The sequence below is a fragment of the Anas acuta genome, chromosome 1 (assembly GCF_963932015.1).
Source record: "Anas acuta chromosome 1, bAnaAcu1.1, whole genome shotgun sequence".
Taxonomy (NCBI): domain Eukaryota; kingdom Metazoa; phylum Chordata; class Aves; order Anseriformes; family Anatidae; genus Anas; species Anas acuta.
In genome coordinates, this window is record NC_088979.1 from 118,173,343 (window position 1) to 118,198,087 (window position 24,745).

Below are 24,745 nucleotides of genomic sequence, written 5' to 3' on the forward strand. Positions count from 1 at the left end.
GACTTCATAATAATCCTTTATTTTTTAACCCAATCTCTCTGTCTTTCCGTAGCTGTGAAGGAGACTGTCTCTGAGAATGATCTCTTTGGGAGACTTTTCATAAACAGAGTTTTCCACATCACTGCAGACAAGATGTTTGAAATCCTCTTCACCAATTCTCACTTCATGCAGAGGTTTCTCAATTCCAGGAGTATAGTAGGTAATGCACTCTTCTCCATTCTGTCTGTGTTGCAACTTATCCTGAAAAGTTTCACCTCTGAGAAATGATAAATAGGGCTGAGTTTGAATTTTAGGTTTCTCCTTGCTTTAAAAGAATTTTGAAGCTCTCGAGTTCTGCTGTAAAAGCCAGTATTAAAAGCTAGCCTCTCTCTGTAGATCAGTCATATTTCTGAGTAAGAACCTCATTTCAATGCACAACAAAACTGCACTTTAATGCCTAAATTGTTGCATTCTGTGAGGTATTTCCAGTCCCATTGTGTCCCAGAAACAGTGAAGTCTGTGCAGTTGGCGCACAGATGAAATTGCTGCATCCTCCTAAACGATGCTCTCAGGCTTTAATTTTCTGGATGAGTAAACTTTATTCATTGAGATCATAAGGTAAGAAAACTAAGCTGAAAAGGGTAATATTTATTCCGTGTTAGCTTGGAAGGCAAAGTGGCAAAAGCAATTTGATAATGCTAGATGAATCCTTTCAACTTTAAGCAGATAGGAAATGGTATATTTTCGTTTATTTGCTTACTCTTCTCTGCATCCCCAAGTCTCTTTCAGTGGACTTAGGTTCAGCTTCTTACTGCCTCACCTTCGCTCATTGAATTAAATAAAATTTTCACTTTTTATGCAAAAAGCACACAACCACTTGGAAACAGTTTTGTCTCTCTCCCCAGTGCTGTTTTTAAACTGTGATTTAAGATGTGAAAGGGCAGAGATGGTGCCTTTCAGGTGATCTGCATGTGAGATTTTGCATAATTTCTCATCTAGATGCTGTGTCGACCCCTTGGAATAGAGATTCCAGTGGCAATCAGCTGAGGACTTTGACATACACTGTAACGATTAACAATCCTCTCTGTGGGAAGTTCACAACCGCCACTGAAAAGCAGGTACTGTCTGCATGTGTGTCTGTTTGGTGCCCTTTTAAGCAAGGAAGGGGTGAGCTCTACAGTCTTGTCAGAGATCTGACCGTGGATCAGAGTTCAGTGAGCTGGATGTGCATCTGCAGTTTAAATACAGCATCTTGAAGGGTGTCTTTCTGCCCCTTTCACCATTAACGAGCAAATGCAGAAAGCTTCTCTGACTTCTTTGGGTTTTACACGTGGCTGTGAGGATCTCCCACAGACTGTGAGGAGTAGCGTTAACCTTGTGTATAAACTGGGGGATAGTCAGAAAAGATGCAGTAATCTTCTTCCAGTGTCCAGTTCTAGGCTCCCCAGTACAAGAGGGATGGTGTTTTTGGAGAGAGTCCAGTGAAGGGCCACAAAGATGAAGGGCAGGAGCATCTCTCCTATGAGGAAAGGCCGAGAGGGCTGGGACTCTTCAGCCTGGAGAGGAGAAGGCTTGGGGTGGGGATCGTATTGATATATATAAATACCTGAAGGGAGGGTGGAAAGAGGATGGAGCCAGGCTCTTCTCAGTGGTGGTGGGACAACAGGCAGCAGGCACAAGAGGTTTCTTCTGAACATTAGGAGACGCTTTTTATTGTGAGGGTGATGGGAGCACTGGAACAGTTCGGCTGGTTGTGGAGCCTTCCTTGAAGGAGATCTTCAAAAACTGTCTGAACATCTTCTAGGGCAGCCTGTGCTAGGTGGTCCTGCTTGAGCAGGGTGGTTGGACCAGATAAACTCCAGAGGTCCCTTCCAACCTTAACCCTTCCATGGTTCTGGTTTGGGAAAGGTCTCATAGCTCAGTCTCAAAGAAGTGTGGTCATGAGTTGGTGGCCGGTCTTGCATTTGGTACTTGATATTTGAGTGGAGAAGGGATAGTGTACTACTTCTGCACAGCCTGAGCTGGCTTTAGCTGGAGGTGTCATCTCTTGACATCCTTAACTGACTCCTCTCATGGTTGTTCAGGCTTTCTCCCTACTCGACTTCGCTTAGAGTTGGTTGGCCTAACCTAAAGAATTGAGGCTGAAGGGGTTGGGGAAAAAAAAAAAACAATCAAACACCGTGAATATACTTACTCCTTTTTGCTTTCTTTTCTCATAGATCCTGCATAAGCAGAGCCAGAAAGGTCAGTCTTATCAGGTGGATGCTGAAGTACTGACCCACGATGTCCCCTACCACGATTACTTCTACACTGTGAACCGATACTGCATCAGCCGCACGTCCAGCCACAAATGTCGATTACGGTGAGCCTGAGCGATGCGCAGCAGGAGCCGAGGACTCGGAGGCATCTGTGTTGCAGGCTGCTGAAATCTGCTTATCAAAAGATCTGCCTGCAGCATAAAGGGTGCTTGGTTTCTCTTGAAGCTGGGGATCTCTTCTGAAAAATAAGCTTGTTCTATCTCCTGTCATATGTATGCTGTACTTGGGTATGATTAATTCGGTGAGAAATGAAGTCTTGGTTGTTGATGTTACAAGATGCAGAGCTCATCTCCAAGGCTGTGGACTGGGTTCTGATCAGCATCGGGTTTTTGAGTGCAGTTGTGCGAGTGAGATAAATTAGAACTATGACAGATGTTTTGAGACAAAGTTTCTGAGGTATCCTTGCTTAAAAGCCTGCAGAGGAGAGTAGTTTCATAGGAAGATGAAGCATACCTGCCTTTGTAGTGGGGGTACTTGAACAAATCATTGCTGGACTTCATTATTAGACCTTTTTAGGTAGGTGGGGTATCTTAAGGCACTTTCCTCTCCCATTTGAAGATGTCTGAAGTGATCAAGTTCCTTGTTGGCTGCGTTTGTGTGACTATATAATGCTTGGTAGCATTTTTTAGTGTTGTCCTTAGTAATTCCTTTTATCTCAAACTTTATCAGAACACAGGTAAGGTAAGCAAGCCTGGATTTCCTTCTGGTTTATCTTAGGCTATAAAAGTGCTGAAGACTCCCTCTTCCTCTGGGAGGGAGAAGGGTCCTTGAACAACTGTTCTGGATGACTTAGAGTGAGTCATTCTTCCTATTTGAGGGCTCTATTTGTTTTTTTGAGGTGCATGACAACCCTAAGATAAGTGCAAAACCCAGGGTTTCAATACAGTGTAAAGAGGATGAATGTATAGAACAAAGTGCATGCTGGTGCTACAGCTGGCTTTATATTACACTGTTTAAAACAGCTCAGAAAGTAATTGAAAGGTTTTTGTTTTGTTAGAGTAGGGACTCGGTGGGCATACGTTTCTTGGAATGATTACTTGCAAAAGCTGGGCAAGTATTCCAGTAAGGTCAGCATTATGGATTTAAGTAAAGATCACGAGCTATCTTTTTGAAGAGCTTTAAGATTCACTTGGTTGTCCAAACAAGCCCCCTGCAGGGTTCTGTTCCAGTACCTTCCCATTCTGGAAGCATTATTGCCTAGGTTAACCTGGGAGACGCAAGGCAGGAATGTCACTTCCTCTGTCATGCTTACAGAGAGTGAGTTTAATTTCTGTCTCCTTGGGGTAGGATCTGAGTACTGGATGTGTGGTAATGAATTTCACCTGCTGCTGCTGTTGTGCCCATGTAGTATACCACGTGTATGCATACAGAGTAAAAAGCAGAACTATTTGTAAGGTTATTTTAAATGTTTGTTAAAGTCAGAACAGTTTGCGGGAGAGAAATACCCCGCTGCTCTGAGTCTGAGAAGAAAACAGACTTCAAAATGACTTGAGAACATTTCCAATGACTTGGACGTTTGGATCTCCTGAGGCTTTTAGCTTGATGTGTTTGTCTTTGCCCGTGTCTGTCTCTTGCCTCGCTTCAGTGTAAGTGCTGCTCAGGTAGAAAATCAAGGCACTTCCAGTTGGTATTTCAGGTTATGGACATAAGCTAGGGGCTTGCCTCTGATAAGAGATTTCTGCTATCACTGTGCTGCCTAGCAGAACGCTTCTTTTTCTTCACTGCTGTGTTCTGTTTCTTAGGGTTTCTGCAGAAGTGAAGTACAAAAAGCAGCCCTGGGGCCTGGTGAAGTCTGTAATCGAGAAGAACACCTGGGGAGGAATACAGGAGAACTTCAAACAGCTTGGTGAGGCATTTTCTTCTCTTTGGTGGAGTAAGGAGACTACCTCCCCTATGCATTTTCATCTGTGTCAAGCTTGATTCCTTAAAGAATGGTTTGAAAAGAAGGTTTCAACCAAAGGGATCTCTTGTTATCAATACATCTGTCAGTTCTGGGGGTGTAAAAGACGCCTGGCAGCATAATGCCTTCCAAAAGCTCTTGCGTGCTTTGTCAGCAATTGCTCTCTGAAGGAAGCAGGAGAAAAGCTTTTCCTCTCAACTGCGTATCCCTGTCTCTAACACAAGTATTTCCTTGATTGCGGGTATGAGAAGAGGAGCAGTGGCACCTGGCAGGCTCCCTGGCTACGGCTGCTAACAGCCCAGCCAGCCGTGCACTGGCTCAGTCTAACAAAATTCCTAATCTCGATCTAACAGTGTCTGGAAGTGTTCCTCCTAACTACAGTCTAACACAATAAACAATCCTGCGTAGCCTGAGTGTACATCAGATGATCTGACAAGCGCACAATGTGCCATATAGCAAAGAAGATGACCAGTATAGGTTAAGGCAGAGTTATGTCAATTACCTGACTTAAGTTCATTTACTAGAAGATGTACTTACTCTTTTCACCGCCACCCTTCACAGCTTGTTTGCAATTTTAGTCTTCAGTGCTTGCCTTTTTGTTTTTTTTTAAAGTTCATGAACTTTTTTTTTTACTGCAGAATCAGATCTGCTAATGGAGGAATACGCACTTAACCAATCCATAGAAGATACTGGAAAATTAGTTGCCTTGAGACGCAGACGACGCACTTTACACCGGAGTCTGGCAGAATCGCTTCCCAAACGCTCCTCCCAACACTCCTCTGGTGACATGGGGCTGGAGTCCCAGGGCAGCATAATAGGTAGGAGTCCTTGTATCCACACTTTTATACCCATTATTTTCCATAAGGAGTGTTCAAGGAAGTTTAAATCTCACAGTAGTGCCAGAGTAACACTTGTGTGTATAATGTTCTTGTTTTTATCTGATTGGTGTGATAGCAAATGTTTTAGTGTGTTCAACCTTGCATAAAATAAATTAGGGACATGCATAGTCACTATTATAGGGAGTACGTGATGCAATCAAACCTAATCCTCCCTTCCATTTTTAAAAATTAAAATAAAATCCTAAAATGCTGCACAGAACCTGTGTGGGATTGAAAACGAGATGGGATCAGAAACAGATGTAATCTGATTTTTGCAAAGTTCCTGAAAATATGCTTCGGTTTATTTCTTCAGACTGCACATCTGAGTTGTGAGATGATTAACTGTCACTCACTGCTTGGCCCTATCACCTCATGCTTGATTTTATTGGTAATGTTGGTGCCCATTTTCTGTCTGCTTTTGTAACTTCTGTGTTACTGAAGCATTTCTTGTAGTTTTATTGCCACTGAGTATGAGAGACTTGGACTCTGGCATACTCTGTTAGCTACACTTAGAGAGGAGGAATATCTGACATACTTGTGTTTACCAGAGAATGGTGATTTCATGACATGAGTTGAATTGTAAACACTGAAGGAGGAGTAAATGCCCTTCCTTGGAGGGGGGAAACAACACTATAGCACCAAGAGAGCATTTGGATCAACACCATGTGTAGTGGACTCTCTCATCTGAGATTACTTCCTGAAAGCTTAATTTAGCCACTCATGCTCCAGCCTTTGGGCGAGTGTCTGTCTTGGTGCATAGTACAGCTTTGATGTATGCCCCTTGTCCAGCACAGGAACTGTGAGATTAAGGAACTGTTCAGGGGATCAGGTAATTAAGTTTAAATATCAGCCTGCCCACAGCAGTAGGTGAGTGCATGTCTTCTCCAAGCTGAGCACACACTTGCTGTCTTCACTAGTTGTAGGTCACTGCCTGACAACTAGCAGATGCTCTTCACCCTTTTGAAACAGTCATCAGGTCAGTGCAAAAATGTTTCGGATGTTAAAGGGGAATTTGATTCAGCATTTGTTGACAGGAAGTCTCATTTGGTCAGGAGAAGGAGCAGAAGAGAGCAATGTTGCAGACTGTCTGCTAATACGGGACTGGTGGTGTGTGTGCTGAATGAGTGGTGGTAATGCATGGGCTGCAGCATCCTCAGGCTATCTGGGCTTAATGTGACACGTCCTAGAGCTGTGTTCTCTGCAGCAAACTGGGGTCGGGGGAATCCTGAGGTAAAAGCCTGGCTGTCTGACATGGCTGAGATGACTGTAGAAATGACTGGGTGCATTAAGTGAATTCTGGAGAGAATCTTGTGAACCTGTGTGATCTGTTACTTCCATCAGAAGCTGTTGAGCAGTTATGTGAAATGCTGGGCACTGACATACCTGTTAGGGGTGTTCTTCAGGACTTTATAACCTCCTTTTCTTCCATGCCCTCTAGGAAGGAAAAGATATCCTGTAAATAGGACCACCACCATCATTGTAGTAATGAGTGTCTTGTAAGTACTTGCATTAAAACATGGCTTATCTCAATCTCATCTTGGTGTTTATCTGTATCGGCCTCTACCTACCTCACTTGCATGTTAACATTGCATGTAGCATGATAAATCCTAACTTATTTGAATGTAAATATAGAAACTTGGGTAGAAGGGGAAATGGATAGACGTAAGAAGTGACAGGGAATGAAAATGCTGCTTTGACAAACTGGTCTGTTGTAGGTTTACCTATATCTGCTCCTACAAAAAAAAAAATCCAGAACTTAACTCATTCCTGTTTCAGAAGCTCCAGAGGAGGCACTGCTGTCCCTTCATGTAGGTTGCTATGGCACAGCTTAAAGCTAACTGCTAAGAACTGTTTAGGTAAATCTTTCTTTTCAGTACAGCACTGCCCCGTACCCTTTTGCCCCAGAAGCATTCACTTTCCCCCAGATGTTTGTAGCCCAGGTCTCACTTCTGTAGCATTCTAACAGTAATGACAAAGCCTGACTTAATTTTGTTCTCTGTTCTCTCTGCAGTTTGCTGCTGTTGGTTTTGCTGAACATAACGCTGTTTCTCAAACTGTCAAAGATAGAGCACGCAGCTCAGTCTCTCTATCATGTCCAGCTTCAGGAAGAAAGCTCTTTGAAGTAAGTTGAATGCCCAATCTTTGCTTTTGTTCTTCCTCGGCTTGTGACAGAATCTGATTTAAAGAAATAGATTTCAAACAATGAAACCTGGTGGTACGTTTTCAAACGCTGTTAGGGCTCGTTGCTCTTCTGTGGTCTATGCTGATATCCAGTGACATGTCTGACTGTATTTTGCAGTAATAAATTTCTCCTTTGACAAGCTGTTTTTTGGGGAAGCGTTAACCTTAGCTTGCATTTATCACCCTGCTGTGACTCATCTGCTGTGAATATTGTAGTGCTGATCACAGAACTGAAGTATTCGCTTCATCCTGTGTGAACCAGCATGATCTCAAACATCATGTTAAAGATTCACTTAGCTTTTTAGCTTCCATCTCTGTGCATCTCTTGCAAATTTCCTTCTCCCCCTCAAACTTATGTGTTAGATGCCTTTCATCTTCAGATCTCTTTAAGAGGCTCAGGTGTTGCTCCCTGTCATCGATGTGTTATAGGCAAGCAAGTTACAAATGATAACCTGATCTTGAGTATGGAGGCAGTGTGGTAACATCCCACAATGAAGATCTCAACTGATTTAGAGTAACTTCATAAGAAGGATCTCACCATCTTGGTCCTTTGGGGACCCAGGAGCTGGACTCAATGACCCTTGTGGGTCCCTTCCAACTCAGTTATTCTGTGATTCTGTGACCTGAACTGTGAGAATTTAAATTGTTGATGTAACGTGAGCACATTTTTTCTTTGTGACTGTCACTACAAGGGTCTGAGGCAGTACCCTCAAATCAACAGGAAGCAGAATCGAACTGCAAACGCCCTTTTACGTGGCTTTTGGAAAAGGATGTTCTTAGCAGTGGTGGTAGAGTAATTGCTTTTTGGTGGATAGGCACAGGGAGGTGCTTGTTCCATGTGCCTGATGCAATCTCAATCTCTTTCAGCATATCCCCAGAAATGGTATCAAAAGAGGAGATCCCTCAATATGATAAGGAACAGGTTAAACACGTGAAGGGAGTACTAAGAGACTCAATTGAAATGCTTGAGCAGGTAAGTCTGCCAGTCTTTCCTGGTGATACTTTTGTTTTTCAACAGCTCAAGTTTTCTCCCTTATGCCAGGATAACCTTTGTTTAATGTTTTCTGGTGCTAACTAAAGTTTCATTCCTCCTAGCCTCAGTTTTGTCCTAGGCTTGAATTTGGTACAAAGGCAGTGCTCATGTTTCTGGTGGATTTTTTTTTCTTTGGGCTAGAATTAAACGGTCATATCAATTTCCTTAAGCCTGTCAAGTACCTTTTATTGATGAGATCTGTTGATGGATTTTTGAGTTGTGACAAAGCAAAGATTCAAAACAGATCCTCTTTCCTGAGAAGACTCATAACTAAGTACTTGCTTACCTCACCGTGGTTTATTGAGGCAGGTTTATCTAGGCTTTTGCTCCCCTCTACCCATCGAGATGGTGAGAGCTTCACTAATCTTTAGTGATCTGGTCTTGAAGTCAACAACTGCTAAACCCCTAGGCTGAAATTACAACTCTACAAGTGAAGGACAGTGAATTCATACAGCACTTTCTACTTATAACCTCTGAATGTTCTGCTTTTAAGCTCTTTTTATTAAATCTTAAAATGTGACAGAAGAAATTATTAGATTAGGAAAGCTGTGGGGGAGTTCACATGTAGCTCTATCCATCAGCAGTTTGCTCTGTGCTCTCCCACGCACTAAAGGAGGGTGGAAAAAAGCCAATTTTGATATTCCCTGTTTAGAGGTGTCTCTGCACAAAAAACTGCTATTAATTTGTTAACCGTTTTGGGCACAACTTGAAATACTTCCAATTGCTGGAGACTTCACTGGGGAAACAAATTCCCTGGTTTCCATTCCCTCTTCAGCTTCTTTGCCTCCTACCCAAACAATTGTGAATGCTGAAGTGTTAAACTGCCTTTTTGAACGCTCGCAGTGTGAAAACTTTTAAAAGGTGGAGTGAGAACTCAGCCACCTCTCCCGCCCTAAGTAACGCTTCTGTGGGGAAGTCACGCCTCAAAAGTGTCCTTTCACCTTGTGTTTGCTGAGGGTTGTCAGCAACCTAATTGCGTCTTGTGCATGAAAATGCACTGGGAGGGCTGGGTATTAAAAAATAAATTGGAAAAAAGAAAAAGATTGATTATGCCTTGCTGCCATTTTCCTTCAAATATTTGCTGTGAACGTCAACAATGACTGGAAATGAGTGGGGAAACTTCTCTGTGCTGTTGTCTAGCGGGGTGTTAGGACTTAATCATACTGTAATGTTAGGAATTATGAAGTTAATAATTACTAACAGTATGGTATGATGAACTGCACGGAGTGTAGCTGTTAAGAACGCAGAGTACAGTGATCCTTTTATAGAGAAAAGGAGCAGGAAATGGGGTGGAATCCCACTAAGAAGCGGAGGGAGGGGAATGGGATTTTCCTGATGGCCCTTACCAGCGGATTAATTGATTCACTGTTTATTTCCCCAGCTGAAGCTCTCCCTCTCCATGCTCCAGAGAAGCTTTGATCACCTGAACAGGACCCAGAGCAGCAAGCCCGACAGCTAATGCCTGCCCCAGCCCTCGGCCCCAAGGAGACGCGTGCTCGAGGAGGACTCATGGGGCAGGGACTTTACCCATCCCCTCCGGACTCTTTTTCTATGGTGGCTCCGCAGCCGCACGGAATAAAGCTTTCTAGAAGCAGCACGTGGCTCTGCGCTCCTATAGGGGGGTGCCCCCTGTGTAGGGGATACCCCTTTATTTTGGGGGCTGCGCTCCTGTAGGGGCACCCCTATATTTTGGGGGGCTGTGCCCAGCAGCACGCAGCTCTTCAGGCAGCGAGCTGGGTTTGTTAGGAGCCCTGTGCCGCTGGGAACGGGCCTAGAGTACAAAGGGCGAGGTGCCCCCGATCCCATCCCGACCCCATAGCGGCTGTGGGGCCGCGCCGCCAATGAATGAATGACCCGCGTGGGAAAATCGCGGCCCCTTTACGCCAGGTGCCGCTACGTCACGCTTAGCCCCGCCCCTCCCGCGCAACCATTGGCTCGTCCCGCTGTCAGTTATTTGGGCCCCGAGGCCGGGGGGGGAAAACCCGGCACACCTCCGCGTTGTGGGCGGGGCCTGGCGGGCGGGCGGACCAATAGCAGCCGGGCTCCGGCGGAGGGGGGCGGGGCCTGCGGGGAGGAGGCGGGGGCGGGCGCGAGGCACCTGCTGAGGGGAGGGGGCGGGGGCGGGGCGGGAGGAGAGGTGCGGCCGCCCCCCCCCCCCCCTCCCTTCCCGGTCCCGTCCCTCCCCTCAGGGCCGGGGCACGGCGGGGAGGGGAGGGAAGGAGAGAGGCAGGGAGGCGGCGGCGGCGATGGAGGAGCCGCTGTGCTGCTGCGAGTACGTGGACCGGCGGGGCCGGCGGAACCACCTGGCGGCGTGCTGCTGCGACTGCCGGGAGCTGGACGAGGGCTGCGACAGGTAACGGCTGCGGGGCAACCCCCTGCCCTCACAGAGTCCCCTCAGGGGAGCGACCGTTGGGGTCCCCTCAGAGAAACACCTCAGAAGTGACCGTTAGGACCCCCCCCCCACTGCCTGCGACCGTTGGGATCCCCTCAGACTCAGAGAATCACCTCAGAGAAGCGACCGTTAAGACCCCCCCCCCCCCACTGCCCGCGACCGTTAGGGTCCCCTCAGAGAAGCGACCGTTGGGATCCCCTCAGAGAATCCCCTCAGAAACGGCCGTTAGGGTCCCCTCACAGAATCACCTCAGAGAAGCGACCGTTAGGACCTGCCCCCACTGCCTACGACCGTTGGGGTCCCCTCAGGGAAGCGACCGTTGAGCCTCCCTCAGAGAAACGACCGTTAGGGCCCCCCCCCACCACCACACAGCGACCGTTGGGACCCCCTCAGCGCGTCCCCGCTCTCCTGCCCTCCCTTTTCCTCTTGGGAAAGTTTCCAGCCCCGTTGCTCCCGCTTAAAGGGGGGTGGCTGCCTTTTCTCCACAGAGAGACCCTCGCAGGTGTTCCCCGTGTATTTATTCCCTTTGCTGTGTTTTCCCTCCCGACAGGTGGCTGACCTGCAGGTCCCTGCCCCCGGGAGCTCTGGAGAGGATCGTCGACGACGTTGCGGACCGCTGCCGCGTCCCTTGGTTCGCGGGGGCCGTGAAGATCAATGTCAGCCTCGTGCCGCCGCTCGTGCTGCTGCCCGTCTTCCTCCACGTCGCGGCTCTGCACTTCCTGCTGGGACTGGTCGTCCTGACTTCTCTTCCCGTGGTGGTGCTGTGGTATTACTACCTCACCCACAGGAGGAAGGAGCAGACTCTCTTCTTCTTGAGCCTGGGACTCTTCTCCTTGGGCTACATGTACTATGTCTTTCTACAGGAGGTGGTTCCCCGAGGCCAGGTGGGGCATTCCCAGGTGGTGCTCCTCACCTCTGGGTTAGTTCTCATGCTCGCAGCCTTGTTACGAGCCAAGAAAGACCCCGGCTACCTTCCCATCCCAGCAGGCGATGCCAAGTCATTGCATCAGGATTTTCCCAACAAGAACCTTCGAGGGAGCTCCAACGGGCTCCACGGAGTTGCCACGGCAGGAGCTGCCAGCGGCCGTGCTGTGAATGGGGAGGCCAAAGGCTACTCCAGAGCCTCAGCCGAGGGGCCAGAAGGTGTGAGAAAGGACTGGTGTGCAAAATGCCAGCTGGTCAGGCCAGCCCGAGCGGGGCACTGCCGGCTTTGTGGCAGGTGTGTGAGGAGACTGGATCATCACTGTGTCTGGTAGGTTCTGCACAGCTGAGGCTATGTATTTTTTTTTTGTTCCTCTCCTTTTTCTTTTAACATCTTATTTCCCTAGCCTATTCCAAATGTTCAGAGATGCTCTTTCAAAAACTGAATTTGCTGTATAAGTGGGACAACCACTGCTAATTTCTACAGCGTATTTCAGAATTTCTCCTGGTTCTCTAAGTCTTTTTTGTCTTTTTTTTTCCACTGGGTCTGAGGAGCACTAGCGATCCCGCAGTTAACTTGCATAAGTGCTCACCTGGGAGCAAGGGAACCCAAAGCTGCCTGTGCGCAGTACTGTAATCAAGGAGCAGCAGGTATAAATGTCTTAGCTTAGGATACTACGCTTCCTATAAGTTTCTGAGGCAAATAGTGTACCGTTCCTACCGTACTGGTCTATTGACTTGTGCCTGTAAGCTTTCTATAAAAAGCTGTAAAGCTGCTTTGAAGCTGCCTGTGTTGTAGCGAGACCTTGGAGATGAGGTTCTCTGACAGTTGGGGGAGGGAGAAAAAAAGAAACAAGCTCTTTTCTTTTTTCTTTTTGTATTTTCTCCTCTCAAGCTAAGTAACTTCTTCTTTCCTTTTTGGAGGATTAACAGCTGTGTAGGGGAGCAGAACCACCAAGCATTCATCCTTGCGCTCTCCTTCTTCATGCTCACCTCTGTGTACGGGATTACACTGACCCTGGACACCGTCTGTAGGGGACGAACCGTGTTCGTGGCGTTGTTCTACTGCCCTGGGGCCTACTCTGACTACAGGTGAGACCTCTGCATGGGAGAGGGCTGGGCTGGGAACTCGAGCCTGAGCAGGGAGCTTGGCTCCTTGCTTTTCCTCGTTCTGTGCTCATGGCCAGTGCTGTTGGCTGTCAAGCCTGATCAAAAAGCACTCCTTCAAAAGCTCTGAAAAGCAAGGATTCATCTCTGCTTTCCCCAGGGTGGGGAGCCTGAGACTCAGAGAGCTCACAGTTTATGTTTAGGAAACTGTTGGAGGAGCTGGGATTTGAAGCCTTTATTTACTGCGTCCTACACAGACCCACCCTTTAGATGGTTGTTCCCGGTGAAGGACGATAGTCTGGCAGTCTGGAATCAGCGTGCTGCCTCGCTGAGGAAGGAGATGGTGTTTGTCTAGTGGCTTTGTCGCTCCAAGTTATCTGCTCGGTACAGACAGCATTAATATGCCTTGTCTGGCTGGGAGGGTGGCGAGAAGCACCAGACACGTGTTCGGAGACCGGCTGTGCTGCCGGTGCACAGAGCACACTAGCACGAGTGGCTCTGCCTTCCTCTGTACTCCATCATCTGTCAGGTGCGAGCACCATCGCTTCCTCACGTAAAGCTTTTACAGCAGCGAGAGCGAAGAGCTAGGTAACGCGACAGGAATGTGCAGGAGTAGCTCTGGTAGCGCTAAAAGCTGTCAGTAAGTAAGCCATGAAGCTTTAATTTTGAGAAAGCCTTGAAGGATTATCTGATGAAAGCGGCAAGGCGAGATCGCTGCGGCAGATGTAGACGGGGATTTGAAAGGATAGCGATTACTGGGGAAAGTCGCTCTGAAACAGCTGCTCCAGAACTAAATGGCTTCCTTCCCGTCTCTTTCCCCGCTGCCAGCTCTGCTCTGTCGTTCACCTGCGTGTGGTACTGTGCCATTGTAACAGCTGGCATGGGATACATCCTCCTCATCCAGCTGTTGAACATCAGCTACAACGTGACCGAGAGGGAAGCTCGGCTGGCTCTGCGCGACAACACCGGGCGCAGGCTCCTGGGCGGGTTAGTGATAGACACTGGCCAGTACAACAGGGGCTTTCTATGCAACTGGGGCCACTTCCTGAGTCTGGGGTCTCCACCTCCGCTGCGCTCTGCCGAAGACATCGTCTGACAGCCTTCTTTTCCTGCAGATGACGTTGACTGACTTTCTTTAGCGGGGGAACGGCCCCTTCCCCTAGAACTCCCCCCTCCACACCCTTCCTTCGTGGTCGGTGTGTGGGCTGCCCACCCCGTCACAGACATCGGAGGCTTTCCCAGGCAGAATGGTTCTTCGCGTGCCATCAGCCAGCAATAGGTTGCGGAAAGCACTAAGCCATATGCACAAACCCGGAGAGCAGGAGCCTGCTGCCTTTTTGCACTGTCGGAAGCTGCATGTGGCTCAGCTTGGCAGGAAGAAGATCACAAGGCTTTGAGAACTTGGCTTTGGGTTAGGCGCGAGCTCTGGCATCAAGAGGAACCTGCTGCTGGACTTCAGTGTGTGTGCTGGTTCCTGCAAAGGTTAAGGAATCCCTGGCTCATACCTACGTGCAGCGTTTTGGAGATGTCAGGAGGGTGAACTTGTAATATAGATAACATGCACTGCTGCAGAAGCCAGGCTCCTTGGCTAAAAGAGACTGTCCAGGCAGTTGCTGAGCAGCTCCCTCCTCTCTGGTGTGTTTTTTCTTCCACTTTCTATTCCATCCAGCTGTGTATACATGCTCGTGCTTGTATTAAGTGCCTTTTGTGAGCAACATTCCTGTAGGGCTTTGTAAGATCCTCTCGGCTCCTGCCCTGTCTCTCTGACTGGGTGAGAAGACGCTGTCATCTTTGATCTCGTCATTCTTTTTGTAAGCTGAGTTTCTGTTGGGTTGACGGCTCGCCTCATCTCCCTCAAAGTGTTTCTGCTCTGATTATGGATTCTGACATGAGACAGCAGGTAAACATACCGAGGAAGGAGGAGATGTTTCGAAGCAATGTGTAATGTGTGTGAGGGGAAAACAGACTGCTGCCTGATGGTACAGTTGCTGTACAGAAATGACTCCTTCCTCCTTGCAAAGGAGGGAGTCTGCGGGAGCACAGACTCTTCTGGTAGCTGCGACTTTGGTAGGCAGTGTTTTGGGTGGGGTCGGTTTTGTTGCTAATAAGTGCTCCAGTCAGGGGGATCTGCCTCGCTGCCTGGCTTCTGCTTTCTCAGACCAGGAAGCCGAGGAGCAGTTCAGTGTCTGCACGTGTAGGGAGGTAGAGGGGGTGTGAGCTGGCTGCTTTTGGGGCACCTGACCCACGGCGGCAGGTGAATGAATGTGCTGAACGTGTTCTGCAGGAAGGTTGTGTTCCTCAGCAGCCTGCAACTGTTATTATTATTACCCAGACTTGAGCTTCAGCTGCGGTCACAAGACTTTGGTGAGGACGACTTCTAGTTCTGTGGGTGGGATTTTTGCTTTCTGTTTTAAACCCTTTCTGTGTGCTGGCCCTGCAGAAAGGTCTGGCTGGAAAAGCCTGCGGCTGTGGCACGAGAGTTGGAGCTTAGGCCTAAGATTCAGAAGCAGTGGAAGAGCCTCGTCCTCGTTAGTTCAGGGGTGGCCAGCAGCTGGGGGGTCACACATTCAGAAGCCCCACTACCTTTTCTCCTAAGAACAGGCGAATGGTGCCAAAAGACAGCAGAATTAGGACTGTCCCCAGAGATCCCTGCTGTATTTGGTGTGTATGCTCCTGATTACATGTCCCAGTTTAAAGTGAAGGCCATGTCCCTCTTTGCGCTGTTCGCTTTCCTCGAGTGACACCTGCACTTTTTATACCCACCAGATAACTGAGGAGCAGCTGCACTTAGGATGGGGCTGTGCAGAAACAGCAAACTCCTTTTCAGCCAGTGAGCAATCCTGTATGAGGTAAAGGGGACGCCTCCTGTGCTTCCTGACCACACAAAGAGACTTCTGACCAATTCCCTGACATATGTGTTCCCCAGGCAGTGCCTGGCCCTGTAGTGCTCACTGTCCCACAGGTATTTGGTAGCACTTTGCAGCCCGCATGCTGCTATGGCCTTGTCCTTTTCCTCAGTGGCATTGGCAGCGTGGACTTTCAAGCCCACTCCAATTAGTGGGGTAAAGTGCCAAAGTTAAATTTTATTTTTGTCCTCCTTCCAAAGGGAACCAGAACCGTTCAGGCCAGTAAAATAGTTGTAAGGCTGGGGTTTTGTACAAGGAGAGCTCGGTGCCGAGATTCCCCAGTGAATAGGAAGCTCGTGTCACTCCGATCTGCATAGCAGTGGTGACCTGTTCTTTAAGGACATGGCTTTTGTTTTGTTTACCCTCCTGGCTTCTTCCTGAGAGGATTTGTGTTGTGCTTTCCGTCTCCCAAGGCACACACAAAGTAACACGATCTATTGCTGGCTGGAAGAGCGGAAGAGTTGCTGGCTTTGGATGCACACTCTGGGGCTCTCCTTTTAATAGCCCTAAGAAGCAGCAAGAAGCCTTTGAAGGGTAATGCTCCCTCTTCCACTTTCCAGCCAGGGCAGACTGTTGGGATCCCTTGTGCACTAAGGGGCTTTTATTTATTTTATTTCTTTATTTTATTGCTGGGCTCAACACTGACCACTAAAAAATTAAAACCTAGTGCAGCCTCCCAGGGCTGGAGGGTCGGGTCAGTCCTCGGGCTCCTTTTTTCCCACTACCCTGGGCAGGCAAGTCACAGGCCAGGTGTTCGGCCTGAAGGCAGGGACCAGTGCCTTGCCCGTAAAAGAGCAGGCACCTGCGTGGCAATAAGCAAACAGCGTGCTGCTGGCCCTTTCCAAGCCTTCCCCATGTAGGAAGAGAGGACCTGGAGCCGATAAGAAGCAGGGAAGGATTTGGGTGATATCTAGCCTTGATGTTTCCCCACCTAGAGGTGGAGAGGAGTTTTTCCTGCTTTAACTGTGACCTTGTGAGGCATTTTTGTTCCACAATTAACGTGGTCTTCAGGGAGACTCTTGAAGGGCCGGGGTCTCGATGTTGCTGCTGTTGTAGTTTTAAGCCCTCTGCGTGCAAATGCCAGCACCCTGTAGTTTGGTGACTGTGCTAAGATCTGTGCCCCCATAGATAGTGTGTAACTGGTGGCTTTACACTCCGAGTGTGCTCTCTGAAATTGTGCTGCTTTGTAGACAAGTGGCAGGCCCTCCCGTTGACTGTTTTTTCCATTTAACCCATCCTCAGATGACAAAAGTCGCTCGTGAGCCTGAGCTGGTGCTGCTTGTGACTTCCAATCACATTTCAGCCTTCATGCTACGATGGTGCTTTTTTTTTCTTCTAAGTAGGTTGCTTTCAAGTGTCTTGATGAAACCATTTGCTGTAAAATATCTTCTAGAGATAAAATGGATACAGCCTCACTGCCTAATGTCTTAATAATGTGCTCGACTTTCTCCTTCTATATGAATGTATATTGCCTCGGTAGGGCAGGAAGCGTGTGTGATTATGGATGTGTTCTCCTATATTGCTTTCAGTGAAGCATTCCACATTTTCCTAGGATTTTCTTCCACTGCCAGGGTGTTTGTACAGTGAAACTTCCTCTGGACAGGCAAGGTTCTTTCTGAAGTGTGGGAAATCAGCCTCCCAAAATCTTTGTTGTTATGGAACTGCTTTTAATGATCACGTGGAGAATGAATGACAGGCTCCGGAAGAACCGTCTGCCTTGGGGAGTGGGGGGGGTGTTCCCCCACCCTAGCCAAAGCTTTAGGAGGAAACTTCATGAAACATTTGTGAGCTTTGTTGAAAGGACTGGTGTGTGTGTGTGTGTGTGCGTGTCAGTTTACATCTTATCCAATGTTTTCAAATGAATGCAATTATGAATCAAAATAAATGATTGGAAATCATCCCTGAAGTTGCCTGTTGATTTATGCCACCTTGCTTGGCCAGGTGAAATGACTGAGAAGTGCCCTCATCTCATGGCTACTGTGACGTGGGCATGGGGAACAAGGGAGCAACAGGCTAAGGTAAGGAAAAGCTTGGGGACAATTTTTTTTAGCTGTTCTGCAAATGCTGACGTGTGTTTTTTCCTGTTGGGATGAAAGAAATAGGCCTGTTGGCAGTTCTCACCACCACAGAAAGCAGTGATACCTCCTTGCACCCTTGGAATTTGCTGTTCCACCCCAGTGGCAATGCCCCCTCTCCCCGCTCTGCTGGAGAAGGGATGCCTGGCTTGGGCTCTGCAGCCACCTCCCTCTCTGGCTAAGAAAAGCAAGGAGCTGACAGGAAGGAGTGGGTCTGAGCTGAGCGTGTGGGCTGATGACCAGCACTAAGGCACCAACATCTGCGTCTAACTGAGCAGGAGGGATGCTCCAGCGCAGCTGCAGGCCGAAGCTGTTTGCTCAGCCTGACGCGTGTCACCCTCTTGCTTGTCACCCTCCTGCTGGGAACCGTTTGCTGGAGCTTTCATTAGCGCAGCTCTAACATCGTGCTGCAGATTTTAGGGGTGTCCTCAACAGTCTGTCAACAGCATCATCGGACACAGCCTTGCTTCTGCCAAGAAGGGGTGAGTTGTTTCCACCAGGTAGGGATTAAACAGGGAAGCTGAGGGGCTTCTCATCTCCCCTTGGATTGGGACTGGGGTTGGTAGGAATAATCCCTGAACACTATCTCTGTCCCTCAGCTGGGTTTAAGCGGAGGCTTCAGCTTTGTGCTAGCATGGGATCAGCTGTAGCAAGGGCAAAGGGGTATCAGAGCACAGCTCCTCCTGGATCTTCTGGCTTCTTGCTGCTGGAACCATCCAGCAGAAGAGCGACTTAATAGGAAAATCTGTCAAAGGTACTAAGAACAGCAGAAAACCCTAAAAGTTAAAAGCATTACAAAGTCCCATTCTCAAAGGCAAATGCTGACTGTGTTAAGTCCTTAGGGGTGAACTGTGCTCCACAGAGGCAGCATTATTTCTGTGGCTGGTGAGTGGGCACACAATGCCCAACTGTGGTGGTGGCATTGGGGGAAGAATCTGCAGCTCATTACACTGATGCACCCCGACTCGCTGAGTAGCCAGAGCTTCTGCCTGTGTTCAGCCTGTTGCTAGCCTCTCTGGCGCATACTTCTGCGAAATCTGCCCCTCTTCTGTGCTGCCTGTTCCTCCCTGCAAGACAAGTTACTCAGCCCTTCCTCAGCTTGTCGCTTCCTCTCGCAATCTGCTCCTGCCGCAGCCAGATGGTCTGTGCTCGCCCACACGCCACGCAGCACCTTCAGCTCCCCGCGCTTGGATGAGGCGCTCGGCTGACCCGCTGCTGGTCAGGACTGTAAAGCAGCCCTGGGGAGAGGGTAAACGTTCAGGTGCTGTGGTGGGAGGCAAGCTGGGTGTGACACGGTGTTCAGAAGGATGCTTGGGGTCTGCTGGATGGCCTGGCTTGTGTGGGAGGGGAGGCTCTCTGGCCAGATCCCTGCGAGCTCTCCGTACGGGACTTCAGCCCAGTGCCTCAGCTTCTGACGCCTTTGTGCTGAAAACTCACCCGTGCTCGTTTCAGATTTGGGTTTATTGGAAACTTTCAAGGCATATACAGGATTTAAAAATGATCCCGTACAATGGATAACAGTAAACTGTCATCTTCCTTACATTGCCCAAGTACTCTCCATACTGCCAAATCATTTTTGGAGAGAACTTTGCCTATCTTGTGAGGGGGAAGCGACTCCAGATTCCTCCCTTATGCTATTGCTGAGAGAAGACACACTGTACCTTCCCTGCATTACTATATCTGCACTGTGCTGCAGGTTAAGGCTCAAGAATCATGAGAAACCTTTTTCTGTTTGAGCTTATGTAAAAGCACTTTAAATACATACATATATATTTTTTTCGGTGTTATTTGTGGTGTTGGACCAAGTGGAAGGGCCTAGATAGACTTGCACAATCCATCTTTAAGTACTACAGTTGACCAGCATGGGAAATGTTTAATTGATGGACATGAAGCCAGAGGGTCGTGAACTTGGAATAAACACTTGTACCCAAAATCAAAGCACTCTGCTTGTGAACTGGCCAGCACAGTAAACTAGCCTGTGCTGTGTAAAAGTGTCCAGGTTTTAGATCCCAGGTTTTAGATAGTCTGTATGTGATGCTGTAACTTGGACTGTCAGTAAATACGACTTGCATAAATGGCTCTTCCCTCGCTTTCTCTGATCTGCGCTTCCCTGGCACAGGTAGCCAGAAGCTGTTCTCTGGGTGGCCAAGTTCACAGCAGGGGTTAGCAGGGATCAGCTGACAGTGAAGTCTGTTTGCTCTACGATCAAGCTGTCGCCCTACAGAGTCCTGGCACCAGAGAAGCACCAGGTTTCTGCTTAATAGGTACACTTTAGTTCCGTGCCTCCTGTGATGGAGGAATGTTTGTGTCAGTGCCGCAGCTCTGCATGAAAAAAAGGTCCCAGACACCCCAGTGGAGATCTCACACCTTGTGGGCAAGAGCCCCTTCAAGTCAAAGTGAAATCATCAAAGTAGGTTCCATATGCGCTTGGGTTGGTCTGGCCGGTTTCTTCTGTTACATTTGGAAGTCGGGGAGAATTTCAGCTACTCTCCTTCGTAGCTGGTTCCTCCTTTCCTCCCTCTCCCTTTCCTTTCTCATCAGTAACGGGTACTGCCTCCAAGCTTTGAATGCATTCAGCATCAGTCTCCTAAACGAAAAGAGGGAAGCACAGAACGATGTGATGACGCAAAGATGTATACGTAACATGCCAGGTAATCAAAGCATAACTTCTATTTGAGAGGGAATTCCCCTAAAATGCTTCATTTTTAAAGAATAAGCAGTCTCTGAAAACAGTTTCTTCAGGAGAAGCACAAATGGAAGATGCAGACTTGCTCGGCTCAGATCAACTACTCGGGGAGGCGGGCAGCTGGGCCCTATTTCTTACCTGACTTTTAGCACCCCATCAAAGGTGCCTTGCCCCGGGTTCCCATATGGCAACAGGGAGCAACAGTCTTCCTGGGCTGAATTCTCCCTGCCTTCTCCACTTTGCTGGTTTGTTGGATTAAACCAGGCCCTGTTCTGACCTTGCGGACTAAGCAAGCTAGAACAGGTTCATTACACCCCACATGAGGTGAATTTAATTTAATTCTTCCTTCAAGGTGCTGCATGTCCTGTTTGGGCTATAGCACAGGCACAGCCTACTCATGACTGCGTGCAGCTGACGTGCTTTCATGGTCAGGTAGGTGAACAGGTTTGTTTTCTGCTGAACCTTGATAATAGCTCTTCCTGTTAAAATGCACAGCTAATGCAGTCATGGGACAAAGAACCGAGTGCATCCAGCTCCGGCTGTGATCAATAGAACTGTCTGCTCTAGTTCTGCCTGCCAAACCAGGCTGATGGTGGCAGAAAACACAAAATTCCCTAAGTAGGGTTTCTAAGTTTATCAACTTTGGATTTGTAAACCAAATCACCCACAGCAGACAAAACAATACGGTGTAATTCCTGCACAATTCCTGCTTGTTATAATTGCACTTAAAGGTTTTCCTAAGGCAGCTTTTAGCAGGAGCTGCATAGCCAGATCTGCTAATCAGCTTAGAAAGTTTCAGCCACTTAGCAGCTTTCACTGTATTCTCTTTCAGCAGATTTAAAAGTCCTGTGAAGGATATGACTAAACTTCCTTTTCCAGGCTGTTTGGAAATTTCTATCATAACCCTATGCTGATGTTGTCTATGCACGTGACAGAAACAAAATACCAGCAGCATATAACCCATTTCACATGTTCCTGGGGAGCAGATCATTGCTCTGTCAAGAGCAGGGTCTCTAAAGTATTGTATGGGGTAGAATTAGACCCAAGTAAAAAGAACTGCTGGCAAGGGAATGCACTTACTTGTCGCTATGTTCAGTAGCAGTCATCAGTTTCTCCCTTAAGGTGTCTTTTTCCTCCATGACCAGATCAAACCATGCCCAGAAGAACTTCCTCTTGAGGCAGACTGCACGGAGGGTATTCGCTCTCTCTTCTAGACTGGCCATATAATCCTTGTACTGCAGAAGGAAGACAACGAGGTGAGAATGGCTTCTTTCTCCCACACCCAGCCCAATAAACACATACGGAAGATGCCTGTGGGGGACAACAGGGACAATAGTGGCGGAAAATCAGCAGGGAGCAAGGGAAAAGGAAGAATGTGGAAGTGGAGAACAGTATGTAGGAGAGTGTCCTGGGTTGCGGAGGACGATGGAGGATGAAGAGCTGAAAGAAGGCCTCTGAGGAAGGGAACGGGGTGGTGCTGGAATAAGGACAGAGCAAGCCAGCAAAATTTGGGCTGTACGTGTGTGTAGAGTGGTAGTGAAGAGAAAGCATGGCAGAGGCTGGCTTCCCTGGTATTGTTTCTCCACTGGGGTGCAGGCAAACCTTTAGCCAGTTCCTGAAGCTTTGTCTGAGCAACGTGTGGGAATGGAAGTCCTCAGCCCGAGACACCTTCTCCGAAAGGCTGCTCTGGGTGTGCTGGAGCCAAGTCATCAGGCATTTCCTCTGCAGGCCCAGGCAGTGGTGCCTCTCGGCCACCTGAGTAGAGCGGAGAGAAGGCAGCTCGTTATCTGGACTAGCAACTACATAAGCCTCAGCTACTGAACGCTGGCTATGCTAGAAAACTACCTCAGCTTTTGGGAGCCCCTAAATTGCAGATGTCTGACAGCTGGAATACCTTACAGCGTTAAGTTACCACAAAGAGAGAACTCCTAGAGACCATCCCTTTGAATTAGACGTGCGGTTTGACCTGTTGTGAATGGAGCAGAGGCACGGCCTAATGGTTCAGTCCAACCCGCTCCCTAAGGCTGAACAGCAGGACGGCCTTACAGAGCAGCTGCTCTCCCCCTGGTTCATCCCAGCCGGGTGCCTGCGTGCATTCGGTTGAGCTCTTCAGTAGCTGCAGCTCCAGTGACTTAAATGGAAGCTTGCCAGCTTAGCCTTGGGCTTTGGCTACATTTTCGGGATACAGTTGAGTGCCATTAGTCTCCTTCTGATAAGGCATGCCAACTCATTCATGTACAGAAATGTTTCATTAGCAATATTTGTGTGTCACCGTCTCAGAAGCTACTAGCTACTCTGCACTGAAGACATGGCCAGGCCAGAACAGATCCCTGGATTGTCACCTGTGGCACCTTACCTCTAGCAGTGGCCAACCATGCTCCAGCGCTGACTTCAGGCAGAATGAAAGCCCGAGTGATGGCCTGGGGTTAACAACTAACTACAACGCCTTAGAATTATCTGATTAGCTTCGCTGTGATGCAAAAGAACTGGCAGGCTCACATCATAAAATTTCAGTTTATTTTTTTGGCTGTTTCATACTAAACTAACTCCCACTGTGTTACTGGCATCAAGTCAAGTGGCGGTTAATACTGCAGACGAGTGTAGGCTAACAAAAGATGACTTCTCATTAGATTGAAATTCATTCCTTTCTCTGTCCTCTTGGTTCCTGCTTAATCAGCTGTAAATGAGGAGGCCACCCTTGTGGGTTTTTGATGACCTTTCATGATTATTGTTGGATGAGCTGATTTAAAGCACTAATGTAGGGCAGGGTGTGCAAGGAGAATTTTTGCTTTGCCATTTCTACCCAGCTTAAGAGCCCATTAAGGTTTGTGCTACCTTCTGCATCCATTCTTTTTCCCTTTCTCCCAGTCCTTTCCTTTATCCTCAGCACTTACCACCAAGTTTTCCTTGGCTTGCTCCCTCAGCCTCTTCCATGGCACCATTCCCAATTTTCTCAGCAGGACGCTTTCATAGTGATCTCTGGCCTTTTTCTGGAGCTCCTGTTCTCTTTCCAGCCTCCTCTGCTTCTCCAGCTCTTTCTGCAATACAACGAGCAGTTTTAATTCAGCCTGCATGAAATGAACATTAAGCTTGTCATATTGGAGTTGAAGGTCCTGATCTCATGGGAAATGGGGATCTGCATCATCATTAGCAGCGCAGATCAGGCATGACCCAGCGTATTAGAACCTGTTTTCCTAGGCCCTGTGTGAATGTATGGCCTTCCCTCAGTACCACAGTTTTTGGTGTTACTATCATATCGTCCCTGTCATCTGTGGCTACCAGCAGAGCTGATGTAGAAACAACTTTCTTTTGACGGGCCTTCATCCATGTGATGAGGGGTGCCTTGGTGAGCTGAAGAAGGGTAGCTTTCTACATCTATAAAATTAGATTGAAAACCTGTACAGAAATGATTCTGAGTTTGTGCATGGAACCTAGCTTAAATAGCAGGGAAGGTATGTGGGTATTATATAACTGTACAGTATTATTTTTGACTGAGACTCAGAGATGAAGGTCAAACATCCTAAAACACTCAGTGCAAGTAGAACAGCACTTGTAGGTCAAATTCCAGTAGGATTTCAAGTGTGGTGCTATTTGGGTTATTAGTGTAGCTCATTTGCAAGTAACAAGAACGACGTGGGGCTATTCCTAGGCTGCTGGATACTGTTAGCTCCAAGGAGAGGCTGCTGCTAATTCTTCAGCTGGAAGGTTGCCCTGCATAGATCTCTCAGGCTTGTTTACTGCTAAGTTGTGTGTTTGTGACTGGTATCACTGAGTATGCTGGAAGAGGATACTGTACTCTAGCTCGACTCTACTCTACTGTAGCTCGGCAGTGGATGACCACCGGCTGGGACCTCTAGTCCTGCTGCTGAGACGGGGACGGTACACGCTCCACAGCACGTTCAGGCCGCAGCCCTTTTACTAATGTCCCTAAAAAACGGGGAGGTGGTGAGCTGATACAGCTGGTGCTGTGCAGTGGAACTCTGCTCTGCTAACAAGGACTTTCAGTTCGCAGCCCTGGCTGCTGACTCTATCAGTAGGTAACGGCTCCTCTTCCCTATCCCTGTTAGGTGGGGGAGACAGCTGGGGTGTTTGGGCACCTGCTTCTGTAGCCTCCTCTCCTCCCGTCTTTTCTCCTGCTGAGCTTCCTTTTCCTCAGCCTCCCTCTTCTGACGTGCTTCTTCTTCAGCCTTCATCTGGGCCTTGAAATGGAGAAAATGGAGGAAGATAAAATTTAGTCCAGTGTATGTGACCTTTTTGGAGAACACAGGCCTCTAAATTTTCCCAGACAAGCAGAATTCTAGTATTGACCAGAACCTGAAACTTCAGAAGGAAGCAGACTTTGTCACATACTAGGCATGAACTGCACTGA

At 48.1% G+C, this 24,745-nt stretch overlaps 3 protein-coding genes and 1 long non-coding RNA gene across 15 annotated transcripts in view; 2 read left to right on the forward strand and 2 right to left on the reverse strand.

The window, feature by feature from the left end:
- Positions 1 to 9,883, forward strand: part of GRAMD1C (GRAM domain containing 1C) — a 48,891-nt gene extending 39,008 nt beyond the window's left edge. For all 8 annotated transcript variants that reach the window (XM_068696903.1, XM_068696921.1, XM_068696913.1 and 5 more), the window contains 9 exons: positions 53 to 199; positions 979 to 1,097; positions 2,199 to 2,341; positions 4,040 to 4,143; positions 4,836 to 5,015; positions 6,514 to 6,571; positions 7,087 to 7,197; positions 8,124 to 8,229; positions 9,671 to 9,883. In XM_068696903.1, coding sequence (XP_068553004.1) covers positions 53 to 199; positions 979 to 1,097; positions 2,199 to 2,341; positions 4,040 to 4,143; positions 4,836 to 5,015; positions 6,514 to 6,571; positions 7,087 to 7,197; positions 8,124 to 8,229; positions 9,671 to 9,748 — 1,046 coding nt within the window. In that variant the 3' untranslated portion in view covers positions 9,749 to 9,883. The remainder of the gene's footprint in view (positions 1 to 52; positions 200 to 978; positions 1,098 to 2,198; positions 2,342 to 4,039; positions 4,144 to 4,835; positions 5,016 to 6,513; positions 6,572 to 7,086; positions 7,198 to 8,123; positions 8,230 to 9,670) is intronic.
- On the reverse strand, positions 1 to 11,381 carry LOC137863730 (uncharacterized). The gene is made up of 3 exons (XR_011101088.1): positions 11,241 to 11,381; positions 6,459 to 6,509; positions 1 to 2,120 (listed from the first exon to the last, which is right to left on the reverse strand). It is a non-coding gene; the product is annotated as an uncharacterized lncRNA (long non-coding RNA).
- Positions 10,020 to 24,745, forward strand: part of ZDHHC23 (zinc finger DHHC-type palmitoyltransferase 23) — a 25,372-nt gene continuing 10,646 nt past the window's right edge. Inside the window, exons 1-4 of one of the 2 annotated variants that reach the window (XM_068697011.1) lie at positions 10,020 to 10,642; positions 11,232 to 11,933; positions 12,527 to 12,694; positions 13,538 to 17,513. In XM_068697011.1, coding sequence (XP_068553112.1) covers positions 10,536 to 10,642; positions 11,232 to 11,933; positions 12,527 to 12,694; positions 13,538 to 13,805 — 1,245 coding nt within the window. In that variant the 5' untranslated portion in view covers positions 10,020 to 10,535 and the 3' untranslated portion in view covers positions 13,806 to 17,513. Of the gene's footprint in view, positions 10,643 to 11,231; positions 11,934 to 12,526; positions 12,695 to 13,537; positions 17,514 to 24,745 lie in introns of those variants that run through there. The other variant, XM_068697018.1, reaches the window with a different exon arrangement.
- CCDC191 (coiled-coil domain containing 191) overlaps positions 19,133 to 24,745 on the reverse strand; it is a 19,793-nt gene continuing 14,180 nt past the window's right edge. For all 4 annotated transcript variants that reach the window (XM_068696884.1, XM_068696883.1, XM_068696874.1 and 1 more), the window contains 5 exons: positions 24,474 to 24,575; positions 23,271 to 23,414; positions 21,979 to 22,131; positions 21,457 to 21,611; positions 19,133 to 20,277 (listed from right to left, as the gene is read on the reverse strand). In XM_068696884.1, coding sequence (XP_068552985.1) covers positions 20,145 to 20,277; positions 21,457 to 21,611; positions 21,979 to 22,131; positions 23,271 to 23,414; positions 24,474 to 24,575 — 687 coding nt within the window. In that variant the 3' untranslated portion in view covers positions 19,133 to 20,144. The remainder of the gene's footprint in view (positions 20,278 to 21,456; positions 21,612 to 21,978; positions 22,132 to 23,270; positions 23,415 to 24,473; positions 24,576 to 24,745) is intronic.